Here is a 22,341-nt window from a genome sequence, read left to right as displayed (position 1 = left end):
GGAAACGGAAGTGGCTGTGATGTCATCGAGTAGCCGCCTCGGAAGGAAGAGCTGGGATGGTTGGGTAGTCTAAGTGGAGTGCTGGCTAGGGACTTTATATTAGAGGGTAGTGAGGTCTTCATGGTCCAGCGACACGGCCCGAGAAGTGAGGGGAAATGGAGCATCTCCCTGGAAACGCTGGGATCTTAGAAGGTTTCTGCATACCCAGGTGTGGTTGCAGCTGAGGCTGAGAGAGTCTTCTGTTCCGGCCTTGCTGGATAACGTATGCCTGCCAACTCTATGTAAACAAAAAGCCCGCATTCTTTTTCCCTATTTAAAGGGGAAATCAGCGTTTATGTAGCGCCGCCTAGCTTCAGACGCCTTTCATACACTCGTTTAATCACCGCGATTGGCCAAATATAGAATTCTCTCAATTAGCTGTGAGAGTTGAGGCCAGAGAGAGTAATTTGTCCAAGTCAGGTAGCCAACTGTAACGCTACTTTTTCTACAGGGTGCTTCTACGAAGTTGAGAAACTACTATGTCAAGTTCAGACTGCGGTAATTTTTGCTTTACTAAGAAATCTTTAGTGGATTCCTACAGTCTGCAGAATGAAGTCCGTGAGTTACATTAGGCCCTAGCCTACCTTTTCGGCTTCATCTTCCCCCTTTCTCAGTATTTATCCAGCTCTCCTAGCCAAATGGGGTCTATTACTTGCTTAGGGAACTGGAATTTCTGGGTTTGCTCTACGATATATAGTTAGAGAAAGTCTTAGGAGTCAGAACTTGGATTTGAATCTGTTTTGCCCTTTCCTGCTTGAGTAACCTAGAGACTTGCTTACTGCCTACAGACCTACCTTTTCTTCTCTATAAAAGAGAAATAATAATAGTGCCTCCTCAAAGAGTGGTAATAGGGCTCAAATGAGATCACTTTTGTATACCATTATTTGGTCACTTCATACTTCCCTCAATTTGTGTGTGTGTGTTTATTTTTTTTTATTATTTATTTATTTATTTATTTAGAGACGGAGTCTCACTCTGTCGCCCAGACTGGAGTGCAGTGGCCAGATCTCAGCTCACTGCAAACTCCGCCTCCCGGGTTTAGGCCATTCTCCTGCCTCAGCCTCCCGAGTAGCTGGGACTACAGGCGCCCGCCACCTCGCCCGGCTAGTTTTTTGTATTTTTTTAGTAGAGACGGGGTTTCACCGTGTTAGCCAGGATGGTCTCGATCTCCTGACCTCGGGATCCGTCCGTCTCCGCCTCCCAAAGTGCTGGGATTACAGGCTTGAGCCACCGCGCCTGGCGTGTGTGTTTTTAAACTGTTGTCTGTGAATGGCTCAAAAGTTCCTTGAAAACAGAGACCCAGTTTTTAAAAACTGTGCTGTGCGTTTCATATATGAAAAGTGTTCAATATTTGCAGATGGATTACACCTCGGGCTTCAAGTCCAGGGAGTGGAGAAAGAATGAAGAAAGTATCAAAATGTGTTTCCCATGACAGAAGCAGGGCAGTGTGGTGGTGATTTTGTGATCTAGGTTGAAGTCCCTGAGCCATCATTTATCATCATGTATGTAAAAGTAACCAGGAAACTATCTTACAGGTACTTAATTCATGTTTGTTTCATTTTCCTAGTGATCTTTTCAAGGTAATCCTTGAGACTGTCCTCCACCTCCTCAGTGAAAAGAGAGCATTTTAAAAATGGAGGTATACGCGAAGAATTTTATTTGAGATTATGTATTTATAGATGCTTCTAATTTTTTTTTTTGGTGGGGGGATGGAGTCTCTCACTCTGTCACCCAGGCTGGAGTGCAATGGCATGGTCTCGGCTCATTGCAACCTCCGCCTCCTGGGTTCAAGCGATTCTCCTGCCTCAGCCTCCTGAGTAGGTGGGACAACAGGTGCGTGCCGCCACACCCGGCTGTTTGTATTTTTAGTAGAGAAGGGGTTTCACTATGTTGGCCAGGCTGATCTCAATCTCCTGACTTTGTGATCCGCCCACCTCAGCCTCCCTAAGTGCTGGGATTACAGGCATTAGCCACCGCGCCCGGCCGCTTCTTGTAATTTTTAAGTGAAGAAGATAAAGCTCAGAGAAGTCACAAACCTGTTTAGGAGCGGATCCAGTTCCCATATACCACACTGCAGAAGTTAAGGATGTGCAGGACTACGTATGTAAGGGAAAAAAACAAAACAAAAAAAGGATGAAGATAGTAATCCATTCACCTTTCAGTTCCGTGAGTTTCATGAAGTGTGCCTGTCTTGTTCGCCACTGTTTCCCCATCACCTGGATTATACTAGTCTGGATAAATATCTATTGAAGAAATTAATGGAAACTTCAGTAGCCTCCTACAAACGGGTTAGGAAATGAAAAGGTAGTGCAGTATGAAGGGGTGGAAAGGGGATGATCACTTTCCTCCCCATCAAAAGTCATGACAACATGGTTATAACAAAAGACAGGTTAACGAGAGAAGCCTAACAAATTAATGTGCATAAGCGTGGGGAACAATACAACAAAATAAGAAAACTCAATAAGGGTCAGATGGTTGAAGCTTAAATACTTTTCACAGGGGAGAGAGAGGTGGGGGGACTACAGGCAATTTTAGAGGAGTAGTAAATGATTTTAGGAGATATTAATGCAGAAATTCACTTGTAAATTATTCTCTTTGTAAACCAAGTGAAACTAGAGAACCAACAATAATTTGAGGGCCAGGGGTGAGTGACTCACTCCTATGATCCCAGCTACTAGGGAGGCTGAGATGGAAGGATCACTTGAGCCCAGGAGGCAAGATTGCAGTGAGCCAAGATCTCGCCACTGCACTCCAACTGGGGTGATAGGGTGAGACCCTGTCTCGAAAACAAAAACCAGTAGTTTGAGGCAAAGTTTGGGCTCTAAGTGTGGTGGTTAATTTTCAGTCTCTTTCTCTGTGATGTGAGCTTTGTTTTTTTCATGAGACCAGGTCTCACTGTCTCATGCCCAGGCTGGAGTGTGGTGGCTATTCACAGGCATGATGATAGCACACTACAGCCTCAAACTCCTGGCCTCAAGAATCCTCCCAACTGAGACTCACAAGTAGCTGGGACTACATGTGTGCACCACTGTGTCTGGCTTTGTGATATGTTTTAATTTCTTCTGGTTAATGAAATTTCAGGGAGGAAGGAGATAGAAAGCAATTGTGTTCTTTGATGGGTCTGGTTTCTAGGTAGATAAGAAACTTCAAAGAACAGTCTTATCCTGTGTTTTGGGGGAGGCAGAGGATTGAGAGGCAGGAGGTTGGGTGGGGAGATCAGAGACACCTTGTGGCTGCTTCTCTAGTTCAGCATGTCAAAGCACTGAATTTTGAAGTATTGTTTTCTGACAATGAATAGGCAATGTAGTCCAAGGCAAAGAGCATTACTTTTGTACCACACAAAAACTGGACTTAAATTTTAACTCTGCCTTTTGCTAATTCTGTGAGTTTGGACTGGATAAAAATGTTATGGAATATGTTATAACTATACAAATGGAATAATTCATATAGGGTTACTGAAGGCATTAAGTGAGATAATAAACGTAAAATCTATAATATGCTGCCTGGCCATGGTGAGAGCTTGCTTAGTAGTAGCTATGGATTATAACCTCTAATGAGCTATTTAAGTGGTTTAAAAAGTTGGACATGGAAGGTAATACGAGCAATTGTTATGTTAATTTAGATGTGTAATTTGTGAGGTGACAACTATAATATCTAACATTTATTCAAGCTTACTCAAGCATTGTTGTAGGTATTCTACATGAAATTAAGTACATTAAATCATTACAACCCTATGACTTAAGTGCTACTATTACTCCCATTTTTATGGAAGAGGGAATTTAGGCACGGAAAAGGGAAGAAGTGGAGCTGAACTTGAAATTCAGGCCAAGAGCTACCAAAAAAAAATTAGAGTGGAGAAGAAAAGTGGCTAATCATGATTTCACTAACCTTAAATAGGTTTTTTTGTTTTTTTCTTTTTTTTTTTTGAGACAGGATCTCATTCTGTTGCCCAGGTTAGAGTACAGTGGCTCATAGCTCACTGCAGCCTTGAACTCCTGGGCTCAAGTGATCCTCCTGCCTTAGCCTCCCAAAATTCTGGGATTACAGACGTAAGCCATTAAGTAGGTTCTTAATGTAGCCTTATAATTCTACTACATGTCCTTAGACTATTCTCAATTTCAGTGTACATCAGAGTCACCTGAAGGGCATTTTAAAACACAGATTGCTGGGCCCCACTGCCAGTTTCTGATTCAGTTGACTCAGTGGCTAGGGCCCTAAAATTTATGAAGTGGAGCCTGTCCTTGTTTACACACATCACTATTGTTCCATCCGATTTTTCTTTCTACTACTGAGGCATTCCCAACATCATACATACATACTTTTATGTCTCCCATCTTAATAAAAGACTCTTCTCTTGATCTCATATCTTCCTCTAGCTCCTCATTCCTATTTCCCTTCATATAGAAACTCTTTGAAAAGATTGTTCATACTCCATCTCCTATATCTGTCCATTCTTTATTTTATCTTTTGAGACAGGGTCTTGCTGTGTTACCCAACCTGGAATGCAATGACATGATCATGGCTCACTGCAACCTCCACATCATAGGCTCAAACGATCCTCCTGGCTCAGCCCGCCAAGTAGCTGAGACTAAAGGCACACACCACCACGCTCACTAGCTCAAACTTTTCTCCTTTTTTTTTTTTTAAATTTTTTTGAGACAGAGTTTCGCTCTTGTTGCCCAGGCTGGAGTGTAATGGCATGATCTCAGCTCACTGCAACTTCTATCTCCCAGGTTCAAGCGATTCTCCTGCCTTCGCCTCCCAAATAGCTGGGATTACAGGCATGCACCGCTATGCCTGGCCTTTTTTTTTTTTTTTTCGTATTTTTAGTAGAGATGGTGTTTCTCCATGTTCGTCAGGGTGGTCTTGAATTCCCGACCTCAGGTGATCTGCCAGCCTCGGCCTCCCAAAGTGCTGGGATTACAGGCCTGAGCCACTGCACCTGGCTTTGTCCACTCTCTTTTAACGCTACTCCAATTGGCTTTCTTTTCAACCCTCCATTGAAATTGCTGTTGTCAAGATAATCAGCAATGTCCTCATTTGTTGGGGTCCGTGCCGGGGGTGGTGGAGAATGAAAGAACACACAAAAGACAAAGACACACAGAGAACATGGCGGCCGCGCTCAGAGCCTCCGCCTCACTTTATTTATACTCCATAAACCCCACATCAGCAGAAAGAATGCAATGCAAAACAAACTTTCTTTTCCCAGATGTAACCTTCTACTCAGTTCTTTGTTTCTATGCTCTTCTTTATGCCCGCCTTCTTGGCGCCTACGGGAGTTCATTAAAAGTTCAATTGGAGATACTGTCCTTGAGCCCTATCTATTCTCAGCATACTGTTTTCAAAGGCCCCTGCACTCATTCCTACATTCAGTGGTCAGCTCTGACTTCATCTTACTTGATCTGCAGCATGAAACACTTTTTTTCATTTTGCCTCCAGGACATTTTCTCTCATTTCTTACTGGTTGCTTTACCTCAGTCTTATTTGCCGGTTCCTTCTCATCTCCCACACCTCTAAATGTTGGAGTACCTCAGGGGTCAGACATCAAATATCTTTATCCACACAGACTCCCCAGATGGCCTCAACTAGTCTGGAGCATTTAACTACATTATTAACATCTCCAGCCAGACCTTGTCCCTGAACTCCAGGCTCATATATCCAACTGACCACTTGACATCTCCACTTGGACATCTAATAGGCAACTGTAAAATGTCCCAAAGTTAACGTTGGATTACCTGCCCCCTCAAAGCTTCTGCATTTCAGTAAATAGTAACAAGTCCTTCCAGTTTCTCTAGTCAACAATCTTGAAGTCGTACCTAAATTTTATCTTTCTCCCACCCAATCTATTACTGCCAGCTTTACCCCTTCAGACTAAACACATTCAGATCTGACTGCGTCTCACTACCTACCTATTATCTCTCACTTTTGTTACTGCAATAGCCTCCTAACTGGTCTCTCTCTTAAAATCTATTCTCAACATAGCAGCCAAAGCGATCATTTTAAACTGAATCCAATTTGGGGTGGGTTGGGACAGGTGGGAGGAGATGAAGACAAGATGAAGATCCCTAAATGGGGTGGTGGTAGCAAGTGGGCAAGAAAAGACAAGAATCAGAGAAAGAGGAAGAAAAGAAATCATCCAAGGAAGGGGAGGAAAAAAATCACCCATTTCAGATTTATATCTGGGCTGGAGGAAAAAGTTTCTGTTAACGTTTTCACGTAGAATATACAAAACCATGGGGGTGGGTGGTGGAGAATGAGTCACATTCATCTATTCAAATGTTTAAGCACTAGGCTCTAGGGATGTAACAGTGAATAAAAAATAAAAATAAAAAAAACAATTTCCTGCCTTCACAGAGCTAATATTCAGTTTTCCTATTAAAACATAAGTCAGATGTCACTTTTTAGTTGAAGACCATCTGATCCTCTGGTAAAAACCAAAGTTCTTATGGTGGCTTAAGATGCGTTACTTGACAGATCTAGCTACTCCTCTGACCTGATCAGCTCTTTACTCCTTTTGCTTCAGGCGCACCAACCTTTGTTGGACCTTGAACCCTCTCTCAAGGGCTTTTACACTTGTTCCTTTTGCTTGGAATTCCCTTCCCTCATATCTTCATAGCTTACTCTCACTTGAATTCTGTGGAGATGTCACCTTGTCTGTCTTTGGGCAAATTAGGAAAGGAATACCTCCTTAGTGGATGCAATCTTTTAAGCACATGGCCTAAAGATGGACAGTCTTTGTATGAAGAAATGGCGTCTTTTCTAGCAAATGCAACCCTGCAACAGGGCATCATTCAGGGTTCTAAAATTCCAGCTACTTGGGAAACTGAGGCAGGAGGCTCACTTGAGCCCAGGAGATTGTGGCTGCAGCGAGCCATGATCACACCACTGCACTCCAGCCTGGGTTACAAGGTGAGGCTCCATCACAAAAAACAAAAAACAAAAAAAAGAAATGCATTGGACGCTTATGCTAATTTCCAATTCAGAAATTAGGAATAGTTGCCTATATCATTCCTATCTCCCATGTTTTCAAAAATGTTATTTTTAGTTTCTGAGACAGGGTCTCACTGTTGCCCAGGCTACAGCACAGTGGTGCAATGTTGGTTCACTGCAACCTCCACCTCCCAGGCTCAAGAGATCCTCCCACCTCAGCCTCCCAAGTAGCAGGGACTGCATGCATACACCACCACACCTGGGTAATTTTTGTATTTTTTTTAGAGATGGGGTTTCACCGTGTTGCCCATGCTGGTATCAAACTCCTGGGCTCAAGTGATCAGCCTGCAATGGCCTCCCAGAGTGCTGGGATTACAGGAGTGAGCCAGTGCACCAAGCATAAATCCCTTTTTCCATAAGAGGACAAGAAATCAGTTTTATCCGTGAACCTGTTTTTCATAGTTGTATGGAAAAACCCCCACAACCTCAAAGTCCTTTTTCCTATTTTCTCCCTCAACAAGCAACACAGACAGAAGACTTCTGTGACCAAATGTGGGGGAATTTCTCATCAACACACAAGCAATCAGTTCTGCACTGGACACCAGCCGGGTGTTCTGTAATTCAATTCAGATACTATCTACCTGGAGATAGTGTCAGAGCCCACAGGTTGAGGGCCCAGTCCCCGAAACTGCTCCCTCCTCCCACCCCAGCACAAGTTGTAAATCTGGGCCTACAGAACTTCTGACTGACTGGCTTCAAGTTGGAGTACCAATTCCTTCTCTTGATTAATCTGCTTGAGTGGCTCATAGAATTGAAGCAAACACATTTACTAGTTTACTATAAAAGACATTACAAAACATACAGATGAAGAGATGCACAGGGAAAGGTATGGGGGAAGGGGTGCAGAGCTTCCAAGCCCTCCCCAGGGCACCACCCTCTAGGAACCTCCATAAAAAAGTCTACCAATGGTACAACTATTTATTTGGGATAATTTAAAGATGATTCTGTTCAACAATATTGGACAATTCTTTTTACTTATTATCTTTTTACAGTAAACAAAGTATAATCCCAAAGTTCTGCAGATATTTAATTGGGAAAAGACACAACCCTGCAGTCAGTTGGGAAAAACTACCTTTAGAAGAGAAAAATGAATTATTTGGGAAGAAATATATTAACAGAACTGTATTTCCAACCCATTTACTTTTTAGGCCATGAAATGTTCTCATTTGAGCCACTTCTGTGCACACACATTTAGAGAACCTTTTGAAAATGAATTAGAAGTCTTTGCCTTCTTCAATCTGTTGATAAACTCTTGAGAATACTGAGAAATCTCCAGAAAACCACTATGTTTTCTCTGGGGAACAAATTTCAGAGCCTCTTCCCAATTACCAGTGTTTTTCAGACATAACAAAATACGCATCATTTGATCTAAGGTGAGATTTTTGTTACCAGTATCCCATTGTAAATATTTATCTAATGGAAGGCATTCAGTTGCCAGCTTCAGCCGTTTTGCCTTGGCTAGGGATGTGCCTGGCTGCATCTTCTTATCAACAAAAGACCCAATTATATAAACTTTGTCATGCCTGAAAGTAGTCATAACATTGGGAGAATCTGCAGTTAAATAGATAATACTGTCCTTTGGAAATAAATCTACATGAGACTTTTCTGTTGCTGTTAAAAGCAGTTTGTCCCATTTTTCTTCATACCGTTTAACCAACTCTCTGTGATAAGCACTATCTGTTTTTAGATTGCAGAAATAAATATGGAAAGGATCAACATTTCTTCTGTTCCATCCTTCACTTTCTAAAAGCTGGGAAATAGTATACTGCAATTCTTTTGGTTTCATATAATTTTCGTAAGCCATGTCAAAAACCAAAGGTTGTCCAAACTGCATGGCCTGGGCACCCTTCCAGCCCATTGCAATGTTTATATTCCTATCCCAAAGTCGTAAGAATAGAAAGTTTTGCTGTTTATCTTCCTCAGTGGTTTCCAGCAGCTTGACATTTTTTGCTTCTTCCCTTGCTGCTGCTTTCATTTCCTTTTTTATTTGCTTAGCTTTTTTGTGTTTTTCCTTCACATATAAATATTTTAAATATTTTTTTTTTGCTGTTTTAGAAACACATTCCATAATGGTTTTGAGCTCTTCTTCAGTGATGTGTTCTGGTACTTCATTGCCAAGCAATCTCCACATCTCAATGAACTCTCTGGTGGCAGCTAGAGGATCTTCATCCTTACTGCTTGAGACTGTTGAAACACATTCTTCTTGCACACTAGATTTCATGGTGGTTTTCCACTTATCCAATTCTAGCTCTTCAGAAGGGGGTGTACTCTCATTATTAGGAGAAGTAACAGCTGGTATTTTGGAAGATATGTACCTCGGCAAAATTGTTGAATATAAATGATTTCTCTTCCTATGAAGGGTAAATGGCACCAAAAACCTGGTGAAAGGTCTGAAGAAATTTACACAAACACTCATTTTGAGGAAAGCAGATGTGTAAGAAAACTCCTGTAAAAGAAGAAAAATGCAATTAAAAATTAAGATTTTTAAAACTTAACAACTAATTGTGCAAGTATAAATCTGAAATACCAAAATAAAATCAATTTTTGAAACACAAAGTCAAATCTTTGCACCAATTTTTTTTTCTAGACTCCTGTGGCCTAGAGCCTGTGATCACTCATTGAGCAAAAAGTTTAAAACTTAGTTGGGTTCTTGGCCGGGTGCAGTGGCTCATGCCTGTAATCCCAGCACTCTGGGAGGCCAAGGTCGGTGGATCACCTGACGTCAGGAGTTCAAGCCTAGCCTGGCCAACGTGGTGAGAAACCTCATCTCTACCAAAAATAGAAAAATTAGCCAGGTATGGTGGCAGACACCTGTAATCCCAGCTTCTTGGGAGGTTGAGGCAGGAGAACTGCTTCAACCCAGGAGGTGGAGGTTGCAGTGAGCCAAGGTTGTGCCACTGCACTCCAGCCTGGGTGACAGAGTGAGACTCTGTCTCAAAAAAAAAAAAAAAAAAATTTGGGTTTTTATTTTAGAAATGAATTTCACTATTGCTTTAGCTAAAAGGATAACTTTCCTTTTCAGGTTTTTATCTAGGGGCCCAGATAATGTTACTGGGCAACAAATTTGTGTATCACCAAGGCAGCTGACATCATGATGCTACATTCTCCTCCATTCTACACTAAGCCCAGATACAGAACCAAACACAAGATCCTTCACAAAAGCAACAAATAAAGACAAAGGACATGAAAGCAACTGAGAATGGCAACAGGTAAAAAGCACTTAGGAACTGCTGTACCAATGCCCTCATTACAGAAATATACTGAGATCTACTGATCAAAAAATGGCAACAAACTCTTCCCCAGTTCAGGCTTTATTTTGCAGCAAATGTTTTTAACAAAGAAAATGTCCAAGATTGGGACAAATGTATAAAAAGCTCCACAATTTTATCCTAAAGGCCTGGATGTCCTTGAGATATTGAAAGTGCTTACAGATGTAAAACTAGTCTCAAATTTGAAGGAAAAGAAATAAAGGGAATTCAAATTTTTACAAAATGCAAATAAAACACTTGAAAAATTCCTTCTTCCCTTGGCTTCATTTAATGACCCTGCACAGGTTTCCTGCTCTCTGACCAGTGCACTGATGTCCAGATGCCCCTCCTTTAAAGGTGGATATAACTCTGCATTCTATCCTATTCTTTTTTTCAATCTATATATTTCCCTTGTGCGATGTGACTTACTTCTGTGGCTTCAATGACCATTCATCAGAAAGACACCTCAAATGCTTGCCGGGTTCGGTGGCTTACTCCTGTAATCCCAGCACTTTGGAAGGCCAAGGAGGGAGGATCGCTTGAAGCCAGGAGTTTGAGACCAGCCTGACCAACATGGTGAAACCCCATCTCTACTAAAATTACAAAAATTAGCCAGGTGTGGTGGTGCACGCCTGTAATCCCAGCCACTTGTGAGGCTGAAGTAGAAGAATTGCTTGAAAAGGTGGGGGGGGGGGGGCCGAAGTTGCAGTGAGCCGAGATTGTACCACTGCACTCCGGTCTGGGCGACAGAGTAAGACTGTCTCAAAAAAACAAACAAAAAACACCTCAAATGCAACAAATCGAAATAACCCCTCTACCTTTGTTTCACAATCTGGTCCTCCTTCAGTGTTGTTTCAAGGGATATTGCTATCCATTAGTATTGTTCCCAACATATATTTCTAAGCCTATTGCGGCCAGGTCAGCAGCATCAGCATCTCTAGCTACTCTTCACCTCACACTTTAGTATTCCACCATTAGTTTTCACAGCACTCTTGTCCCTATGACAGTACTTCTAACACTGTACTGTAATTGGCTGGTTATCTATTTGCCTCTCTAGATGGTAAGGACTAACTAGTGTCCATGAGGACAAGGACTTTGTCTATAATGTTAACATTGAATCCAATGCTTGACAATAAATAGTCAATAAATATTGGCTCACAGTAATCACGCAAATATTTTCCTAATATCCTTGCTCGATGCTTCTTACATTAAAAAAAAGAAAAAAAGTTCAGCCTCCCTTTATTATTTTTTTTGAGGAGTATCGGAGTGCAGTGGCGCCATCTTGGGTCACTGCAAGCTCCGCCTCCCGGGCTCACGCCATTCTCCTGCCTCAGCTAACCGAGTAGCTGGGACTACAGGCGCCCACCACGCCCGGCTAATTCTTTTGTATTTTTAGTACAGACGGGGTTTCACTGTGTTAGCCAAGATGGTCTCGGATCTCCTGACCTCGTGATCCGTCCGCCTCGGCCTCCCAATGTGCTGGGATTACAGGCGTGAGCCACCGCGCCCTGCTCAGCCTCCCTTTAAAGAGAAAACAATTTACTTTAAAATCCCCGAAATATTTAAGCTGGAGTCCCCAGGCACCAGTCTAATAAACATTGATTTCAGAGAAGAGTTTTAAAAGTTTTATTCTTGTAACTGGTAAAGACTTAGAATACCACAGAAATGAAAACCCCACTTGTAAAAAGCAATCAAGGACATGGTTTCAGGAACCACTGATTTTGTTTAAGGTACTGTACTAGTTACAGTTTATTATTCACTGGACTTCCTCTTACCTCTGGACCTTCCGAGCGCATATGCTCCACTAAGTGCGTCCCGGAACGTCTCCGGCGTCCTCCCACCCCCAACACACACATTAGGAGAAAGAAGAAACTCGCTTACCAGGAGTGCAAAGATAGTGGTTCTAGCTGACGCAAAGTGCAGGGACCCTAGAGGACGAAGGATTCCGCCGTATGGACGCCCAGTGACCCGCGCCGAAGCCAGCACGCAGCTTACCCAACATTCCACCCGATAGACCAAAGCGGTCGCTGGGGCTCAGGCGGAAGTTCCGCCCTCTCCCTTCCGGCGCTGCTTTTTTATGTCACAGCACGCAAAGAACGCTTTCCCGGCTGAAAGAAGCGCCGTAGACGAGACAGGTGTCAGTAGGCAGTTGGGTACTTGCAGACTACGCTCTTAGTTGTCATGGACTTGTACCTATGTTGTGTTGTGTTGTGTTTTCCTTCATTTATCCTAAAAGCTGTCTCTGGGCCGGCCAGGTGGCTCACGCCTGTAATCCTAGCGGTTTGGGAGGCTGAGGCGGGCGGATCACTTGAGGTCAGGAGTTCGAGACCAGCCTGGCCAACATAGTGAAATCCCGTCTCTACTAAAAACACAAAAATTAGCCAGGTGTAGTGTCGCGCGCCTGTAGTCCCAGCTACTCAGGAGGCTGAGGCAGGAGAATCACTTGAACCCGGGAGGCGGAGGTTGCTGTGAGCCGAGATCGCACCACTGCACTCCAGGCTGGGCAACAGAGTGAGACTCCGTCTCAAAAAGCAAAACAAAAACTGTTTCTAATCCTGTTCTCAACTGACTCTCCTCTTGGGCTCCGTATTTATAAACATTTGCTGACCAAGTACTAAAATAAAGTGTGTCTTTTTCCACAGATCTTCTTACTCAGCTTCAAACTCCCTGACGCTAGGACTTTAAACTCTTAATCTTTTTGACCAGTTTATCACCAGTACCTGTCACTATGCTTGGAACATGGTAAGCCACAGTAAGTTTCTCTCTCCTCCTAGTTCATTTGGAAAATTTAATGTGAAATGAAGTTAAAACACTGTTGTAAATTGGTGGCCTTTGGGTCAAAATCCAGCCTCCACATATTTTGTTTAGCTAGCACAGTGTTTTTATGTTTTCAATTATTTTAGTTTAGCTGTCATCTTAAAAACATATGGTACAAGACCATTTACTGGGGAAAGGTCAATCTTTTCGACAGTTCGTGCTGGGAAAACTGCATATACACATAAGAAGAGTGAAGTTGGACCCTTACCTAACACCATATATAAAAACTAACTCAAAATGAGTCAAATACTTAAATATAATAGTGTAGTGAAAACTATAAAACAGAATTAAACATAGAGGAAAATCTTCATGACATTGGATTTGGTAGATTTCATAAGTATGACACCAAAATCATAGGCAACATAAGAAAAAATATACAAATTGGGCTTCATAAAATTGAAATACTTTTGGGCCGGGCGCGGTGGCTCATGTCTGTAATCCCAGCACTTTGGGAGGCCGAGGCAGGCAGATCACGACGTCAAGAGATTGAGATCATCCTGGCCAACATGGTGAAACCACGTCTCTACTAAAAATGCAAAAATTAGCTGGACATGATGGTGTGTGCCTGTAGTTCCAGCTACTCAGGAGGCTGAGGCAGGAGAATTGCTTGAACCTGGGAGGCAGAGGTTGCAGTGAGCCGAGATTGTGTGACTGCACTCCAGCCTGGCAACAGAGCGAGACTCTGTCTCAAGAGAAAAAAAAAAAAAAAAAGAAGAAATACTTTTGTACATAGAAGGACACTGTCAACAGAATAAAAAGGCAATCCACAGAATGGGAGAAAATAGTTACAAATCATGTATCTGTTAAGGGATTAATATCCAGAATATGGCTGTGCATGATGGCTCACGCCTGTAATCCCAGCACTTTGGGAGGCCAAGGTGGGCGGATCACCTGAGGTCAGGAGTTTGAGACCAGACTGTCCAACATGGTAAAACCCCGTCTCTACTAAAAATACAAAAAATTAGCTGGGCATGGTGGCAAGCGCCTGTAATCCCAGCTACTTGGGAGGCTGAGGCAGGAGAATCGCTTGAACCCAGGAGGCAGAGGTGGCAGTGAGCCTAGATCACGCCACTGCACGCCAGCCTGGGTACGACAGGGTGAGATTCCATCTCAAAAAACAAAACAATGACAACAAAAAATCCAGAATATGTAAAGAACTAGAATTCGACAACAAAAGAAACCTAAACAACTCAATTCAAAGTGAGCAAAGAACTTGAGTAGACATTTCTCCAATGAAGATATAAAAATGCCCAGTAAGCACATAAAGAGATGTTCAACATTATTATGAAAATGCAAATAAAAACCACAATAAGGCTGGGCATGGTGGCTCATGCCTGTAATCCTAGTGTTTTGGGAGGCTGAGGTGGGAGGATCACTGAGTCCAGGAGTTCAAGATCAACCTGGGCAACATAGCAGAACCCCATCTCTACTAAAAATAAAAAAATAGCCAAGTGTAGTGGTGTGTGCCTGTCGTCCCAGATACTTGGGAGGCTGAGGCAGGAGGACCACTTGAGCCCAGGAGTTTGAGGCTGCAGTGAGCTATGACTGCACTACTGCACTGCATGGGTGACAAAGCAAGTCTGTGTTTTTCCTGTCTCTAAAGAGAAAAAAAGCCAAAAAAGTTAAATGTTGGCAAAGACGTGTAGAAATTGAAACCTTGTATATTGCTGGTAAGAATGTAAAATGGAGCAGATACGGCTGAGTGTGGTGGCTCACGCCTGTAATCTCAGCACTTTCAGAGGCTGAGGTGGGCGGATCACGAGGTCAGGAGATTGAGACAATCCTGGCCAACACGGCGAAACTCCATCTGTACTAAAAATACAAATATTAACTGAGCATGGTGGTGCGTGCCTGTAGTCCCAGCTACTCGGGAGGCTGAGGCAGGAGAATTGCTTGAACCTGGGAGGCAGAGGTTGCAGTGAGCCGAGATCACACCACTGCACTCCAGCCTGGTGACAGAGTGAGACTGTCTCAAACAACAACAACAACAAAATGGAGCAGATGCTATGAAGAACAGTTTAACAGTTCCTCAAGAGACCACAGAATGAACATATTCTGCAGCTACTCCTAGCTATATACCCAAAGGAATTGAAAGCAGAGACACAAACAGACACTTGTACTCTAATGTCATTGCAGCATTATTGATAATAACCAAAAGGTGGAAGCAACCCAAATATCCAGGAACAGATGAATAGATAGAAACATGTTGCATGTACATATAATGGAATATTATTCAGTCATAAAAAGGAATGAAGTTCTGATACATGGTACAACATGGATAAACTTTGGAGGCATTATACACTAAGTGAAATAAGCCAGGCACTAAAGGACAAATATTGTATAAATCCACCTATATGAAGTACCTATAGTAGTCAAATCATAAAGACAGAAAGTAGAATAGTGTTTACCAGGGGCTGGGGAAAGGGAAGAATGGGCAGTTACTGTTTAATAGGTATGGATTTTCAGTATGAGATGATGAAAAAGTTCTGGAGATGGATAGTAGTGATGGTTGTACAAGAACGTGAATGTATTTAATGCCATTGAACTGTACACTTGAAAATGACTAAAATGGAAATGTTTATATTATGTATACTTTACCCAAATAAAAGACGGTAGGCATAGTCTTTTCCAAATGATTTTAAAAGATGAGATCTTTTGTAAGAGACTGATTCCCATCATGTTAGAAAGGTGAGGTAGGGCTAGCAAAATAATCATGATTTTACACCCAAACATGGAAAAAATTCAAGAATAAATATCCTCTAGTGGTTATAACAAATAGCAGTGGTAGGAGTTATCTTTTTCTTGTTCCTGTTCTTTAAAGAGATACATCTGAAGTTTTTCCATTAATATTTTATGAAGGTTTTTGCTATATGATCTTTGTCAAGTAAAGGAAATTTCATTCTGTTGAATTTACTAAGTTTCTTTATGTGAAAAATCTTTGGAAGTGTTTCTAAAAATATAGCAGAACATAATTTATTCAGTATGTCTGGGATCTGACCTGTTCTAGATTAAGAATATTTCCAGGGTTCAGACATCTTACCTCCAACAAAAAGCACAGTGATTTTCAAAATATATGTTTTGGCATAGAAAAATGGCTTGTAATATGGGATGTAAGGTACACAAAAAATAAATTTTAGGCCGTGAGCAGTGGCTCATGCCTATAATCAGCATTTTCGGAGGCCAAGGCAGGCAGATTGCTTCGGCTCAGGAGTTCCAGACCAGCCTGGCCAATGTGGTGAAACTGTCTCTACAAAAAATACATAAAAAAAGACGGTGGCTCAAGCCTGTAATCCCAGCACTTTGGGAGGCCGAGACGGGCGGATCACGAGGTCAGGAGATCGAGACCATCCTGGCTAACACGGTGAAACTCCGTCTCTACTAAAAATACAAAAAACTAGCCGGGCGAGGTGGTGGGCGCCTGTAGTCCCAGCTACTCGGGAGGCTGAGGCAGGAGAATGGCGTAAACCCAGGAGGCGGAGCTTGCAGTGAGCTGAGATCCGGCCACTGCACTCCAGCCTGGGCGACAGAGCGAGACTCCGTCTCAAAAAAAAAAAAAAAAAAAAAAAAAAAAGAAAAGAAAAGAAAAAGGACTAATTTTTAAAAGCAAGGAAATACATAAAAACCCATAAGGCAATGTCACATAAACACTAGAATTGAAAAAGTAGAAGGTCTGAATGCTCTCTCTTAGCTCATATTTCTTCTTGGAAACAATGGTTAGACCTAAGTAGAGGCTGTTTTGTAGTCAAGGCACCCACTCTCCAGTTCCCCAGAGCTTATTCCACCACATGTTATCGTTTCTACACTGGTAAAAATGTAATTTGCCATGTATTTTGCCTGCACTGTTTATTATATAATAGAGAACGATTTCTCTATACCAACGTCTCTTTCAAGAGTTGGAAGACAAAGCATGGATTCAAAGATTTAGGTGTTACTTACAAAGTAGAGAACTTTGATTCTCTGCTTTACCTTCAATGTCTACAGCAGTGCTTGGCAAGTATCGGAAACTCAATAATTATTTGCTGATGAAGGAATACTAAATAGATCAGGTAAGTGATGTTAGTGGCTTGGACAAGAGTGGTGGCAGTAGAGGCAAAGAAAAGGGGGAAGATTTGAAATACATTTAAGAGGTGGACATGACAGAATTTGGTGATCAATTTGGGAGAGAAAGAGAGGAACAAGTCAATAGTTTGGTTTGAGTACTTGGGCAGACAATGAAAAGGAGTATATGGGGTGAAGGCAGACATGGTAAATATAGTGTTAGATATGTGGCTTTTGAGCTGTCTTCAAGACAGCCAAATGATGTCTCCTTTAGGATATTTGGCAGTTGGCTGTGTGGGTATGGAGTTTAGGAGAAAGAAGAATGCACCAAAGATAGAGATTTGAGAGTTACTAACAGAGTCTGTGAAACCATATGGGAGGAAGAGATTACCTAGGGCTTGGGTAGAGAACAGGAATGGACAAAGGAAACTGAAAATAAGCAGCTAAAGAGATGGGAGGTAAAAAACCAGAATATGATATAGAAATCAAGGAAAGGGTGTTTTCAAAGACAAGTGGATGGGTAACAGGGTCAAATATTGCCTAGAGATCATGCAATGCAGACTGAAAAGCATCTACTAGATTTAGCAATACAAGGGCCACTGGGACCTTAATTGTGAGGTTTGGGGGCTTTAGCCAGATGAATATGAATAAGGAATGAGGAGATTATGAGAAAATAGAATCAGCAAGTTTAAACATTTCTATGAAATTTGTCTGAAGAAAAGATAGCATGCTTAGTCCCTGGGTGTGGAGTTCAGGAAAATTTTCTTCATCATTATTACTGTTATGTTAGGAGAGGCCTGACATTTTAAATGCTGAGAGAATCATCAGCAAAGGGATAAGAGAAAGAAAGGATAATAGGATGGGTAGACTTCCTGAGAAGATTAACAGAGATGGTATTTAGAGGAGAGATGGAGAGATTGGTTTCGTATAAGAGGAAGAAATACCACTTCCATTGTAACAAGAAGAAAGGAAGAAAGTTAGGTAGGTATGGAGGACAATTTATAGACATGATGGCTATAATTTGATATAGTTTGCATTCTCTATGAAAGAGGTAGACAGACCACCTCTGAGGAGACTAAAGATGGGGTGAAGGTTTATTATTATAAAGAATAATATATAACAAATATATAGAAACAGAAAGTAGAGTGGTTGTTACTGTGGAGTCCTAATTAGGGAAAAGGAGTCAGGCTGGTGGGACCCGGGGAAAGCAAAGAGATAAAACAAATAAGCTATAAATATGCCTGTCTTCATGGTTCAGGACATATAAACAAAAAAGGAAGCAGATGAATTATGGGTCTGTTTTTCTTTATGCCCAAGGATATATTGTCCAAGACATATGGCCCTCCTACTCAGATAATGTATGTAACTCACAAACTTACTGCTTACCAACAAACGCCTCAATTTATCAAACATCTCAGCTGACAAAAGAATGCAATTTATGCTCCCAGTGCATTGGCATTATCAATCAGCCCAAGTTCTATTCTATAAAATCTCCAGCTAACCTTTGTCTCTTTGCAGTCAGCTCCTCTTTTGCAGGCTTCCAGTTGCTTTATTGCAATGTCTTGTCTTGTCTTTCTTTCTTTTCTTTCTTTTTTTTTTTTTTTTTTGAGATGGAGTCTCACTCTGTCACCAGGCTGGAGTACAGTGGTGCAATCTCAGTTCACTGCAATCTCTACCTCCCGGGTTCGGGCCATTCTCCTGCCTCAGCCTCCCAAGTAGCTGGGGCTACAGGCATGCGTCACCATGCCCAGCTAATTTTTGTATTTTTAGTAGAGACGGGTTTCACCATGTTTGCCAGGATGGTCTCGATCGCTTGACCCTTTGATCTGCCTGCCTTGGCCTCCCAAAGTACTGGGATTACAGGCATGAGCCACCGTGCCTGGCTTTTCCTACTTTCTTTCATAAATTTGCCTTTCTTTACAACCATTTTTGGTAAATTCTTTTACTCCAGAGCCACTGGCCCAGATTGTTGTCCCTGCCACCCCCGTGACAGTTACCAGGAATGGTGGAGTTGTTTAATGAGTTTCAGATATGCAAGATGAAAAAGTTCTGGAGATCTGTTGCACAACAATGTAAATATACTTAACACTGCTGAAATGCACACTAAAAAAATGGTTAAGATGGTAAAGAAAGAAGTATGGGTTGACTAGTGAGACAGCCATGATATCAGGCAGTGTTGATGGTCTAGTTTAGTTTGGGGATCATGAATTTATAGTGGTACCAATCTGTGTTACGTGATCTTGCTCTTTATTTTGCTAATGCTGCTAATGGCTAAGATGTCTGGGTATAACTCAGTTTATAGAAGGGGAGTGGTGTAAAGTTGTTAAATATATTGGTATAGGGGAAGAAATATGACTTTCTATCTTCCCTTCATGAGTTCTTAGCTGAGACTCTCTGTAACAAAAGACAGATTGAACAAGAGAAAAACAAGTTTAGTAACATGTATACATCTTGTATGCAAGATGGGGGATAACCCAGAGAGATGAGTAAATCTTTTTTTTTTTTTTTGTATTTTTTAGTAGATACGGGGTTTCACCAGATTATCCAGGATGGTCTCGATCTCCTGACGTCGTGATCCGCCCATCTCGGCCTCCCAAAGAGTAAATCTTAAAAAATAAAAATTAACAAAAAAATCTTTTCAACTTCAGACTTAAATATTATCATTTTCTGAAAACAACAACAACAGCAGCAACAACAACAAATAAGGATGTGAAGACAGAGACAGATTCAGTTGAGATGGCCAGCAAAATTACCTTAAACAGAGATAAGGTTTGTTATGTAGATTTCAGTTGATCCTGTCTTGATTGTTTAAGAGTCTCTAGTGATTTAGGGCTGGACTGGTGGCTCATGTTTGTAATGCCAGCACTTTGGGAGGACAAGGTGGGCTGATCACCTGAGCTCAGGAATTTGAGACCAGCCTGGCCAACATGGCAAAGCCCCATCTCCACTAAAAATACAAAAACAAAAGAAAAAAGAAAAAAGAAAAAATTACCCAGGTGTGGTGGTGCATGCCTGTAGTCCCAGCTACTCAGGAGACTTAGGCTGGAGAATTGCTTGAACCTAGCAGGTGGAGGTCATGCCACTGCACTCAGCCTGGGCAACAGAGTGAGACTCCATGTCAAAAAATTAAAAAGCCTGTTTAGTGATTTAATAATCAGTGTCTTCTTGGTGCAGAGAGGGAGACATCCTTATCAATGGAGATTTCCTTTATTGAGATAAAAGGACAACTTTTCATAGCTGCTTCTGTGTCTGCAGCTTCCCAGAATAACTAGCTCAGAATAATCAATATGTCAAAGAGGCGTATTTTAGGGTGATGTGTTCCGGTCTCCTATGGTCATATTTTGGGTTGGTGTATCCTGAGTCCCATCATCAGCATCTGAGTGGCTGCAGGAGTGGTCTATAGAGTCTATAGGAGATCAAAATATACCATCCCAAAAAATGTCTCTCTGGTATAAGGATTATTTTGAGCTGAAGACAATTAATAAAAAGCAGATATAACATGAGCTCTCTGCCCTCTCCTATCTGCCTGAGAGTAAAACATACATTTCCTTCTGTGAAGGTGTTCCTCCCACCCACTCACACACTTAATGAAGTTGTTGTCACAGGGTTAGCAAGAATAATGGACAGAAATACAATTATAATTAAGCATTTATCAAGCTGCAGTTTGACTCACTTCCTTGTAACCAAAAGGCACATAGCACCACATTTGCACACCCATTGTTCCTATAGATAGAATTTCTGATATTAAAATCATAAAGTTTTTAAGACAAGTAGGAGCTCTGATATTAGAATCATAAGAATTTTATTAAAAAGTGCTTGGCCAGGCATGGTGGCTCACACCTATAATCCTAGCATTTTGGGAAGCTGAAGCGGGAGGATCACTTGAGTCCAGGAGTTTGAGACCAGCCTGGGCAACATAATGAGACTCTGTATCTATAGAAACTAAAAGAAATTAGCTGAGCATGGTGGTGCATGCCTGTAGTCCTGTTACTGATGGAAGGTATCTGAGATACTGGCCGCGACTTTCTATGGGTCTGCAGCAACTTCAGTTCTTGTCTTCTCAGAAGAAAGAATTCAACTGAGGGGCATAAGGCAGAAGAAGAGACAGAGGTGAGTTTCAGAGCAGGAGTGGAAGTTTATTTTAAAGCCTTTAGAACAGGAAAGAAAGGAAAATTCACTTGGATGAGATCCAAGTGGGCACCTGAAGGTCAAGTGTGGTGTTTAACCCTGATCCTAGGACTTTATAGGTGTATTAGTCTGTTTTCATGCTGCTAATAAAGACATACCTGAGACTGGGCGATTTACAAAAGAAAGAGGTTTAATGGACTTACAGTTCTATGTGGCTGGGGAGGCCTCACAATCGTGGCAGAAGGCAAAAAGCACTTCTTACATGGTGGTGGCAAGAGAGAGCTTGTACAGAGAAACTCCCATTTTTAAAAGCATCAGATCTCATGAGACCCATTCACTATCATGAGAACAGCATGGGAAAGACCCAGCCCCATGATTCGATCATCTCCCACCATGTCTCTCCCACATGTGGGAATTATGGGAGCTACTATTATACCCAGACCGTTTGTTCCCCAAAGAAGACCACCAGAGTCCAGAGTCAAAGCCAAGCGGCAAGGATCTTTACTACAAGTTCGAACCTGGTCCCTCCATTCCACAGCATACAAGAGGGCCCCGAACAATGCCACTGCTTGCTTTTTTATAGCCCGAAAGTTACAGGGGAACAAAGGAATTCTTTTGGTTCCCGCGCTTTCAGTAAAACTTTGAACGGCTGGCTCCTTATTGGAGACTTTCCAGGTGGTGTTTGTACTGGGCTCAGGAAGTTTGACAGATATATGGCGATATGTGGTGGGATGGGAGGATGGGATGTGTTTGTACTGGGCTCAGGAAGTTTGAGAGATATATGGCGATATGTGGTGGGATGGGAAGATGGAGTGTGTTTGTACTGGGCTCAGGAAGTTTGAGAGATATATGGCGATATGTGGTGGGATGGGAGGATGGGATGTGTTTGTACTGGGCTTGTTTGTTTTGAGCCCGGGGCTGAGGAATGTGCCCGGCTCCTTTCACTACAAGATGAGATTTGGGTGTGGTCACAGAGCCAAACCATATCATTCTGCTCCTGGCCCTTTCCAAATCTCTTGTCTTCACATTTCAAAACCAATCATGCCTTCCCAACAGTCCCCCAAAGTCTTAACTCATCTCA

General features: G+C 42.0%; 1 protein-coding gene and 1 long non-coding RNA gene across 5 annotated transcripts; one reads left to right on the top strand and one right to left on the bottom strand.

Moving 5' to 3' along the window:
* Positions 1-7: 7 nt before the first annotated feature.
* LOC103881387 lies at positions 8-19,701 on the top strand. 4 transcript variants are annotated; one of them, XR_002520245.2, is made up of 5 exons: positions 9-537; positions 1,397-1,678; positions 10,052-10,238; positions 12,920-13,019; positions 19,652-19,701. It is a non-coding gene; the product is annotated as an uncharacterized LOC103881387 (long non-coding RNA). The 4 variants fall into 4 exon arrangements; XR_004182030.1 differs by lacking the exon at positions 19,652-19,701 and having other exon boundaries at positions 10-537; positions 12,920-13,552; XR_002520244.2 differs by lacking the exons at positions 12,920-13,019; positions 19,652-19,701 and having other exon boundaries at positions 8-537; positions 1,397-1,574; positions 10,052-10,545.
* TRMT10C (tRNA methyltransferase 10C, mitochondrial RNase P subunit) lies at positions 7,776-12,322 on the bottom strand. Its single transcript, XM_009199332.3, has 2 exons — positions 12,159-12,322; positions 7,776-9,475 (listed from the first exon to the last, which is right to left on the bottom strand). Exon 2 carries the CDS (start codon positions 9,443-9,445, stop codon positions 8,192-8,194), a length of 1,254 nt encoding a protein of 417 aa, XP_009197596.1. The 5' UTR covers positions 9,446-9,475; positions 12,159-12,322; the 3' UTR covers positions 7,776-8,191.
* Positions 19,702-22,341: the final 2,640 nt, after the last annotated feature.

Source organism: Papio anubis, chromosome 2, assembly GCF_008728515.1.
Source record: "Papio anubis isolate 15944 chromosome 2, Panubis1.0, whole genome shotgun sequence".
In the NCBI taxonomy this organism is placed as follows: Eukaryota; Metazoa; Chordata; class Mammalia; order Primates; family Cercopithecidae; genus Papio; species Papio anubis.
Note: the sequence above shows the minus strand (reverse complement) of the source record. Positions and strands in the feature narration are given on the sequence as shown.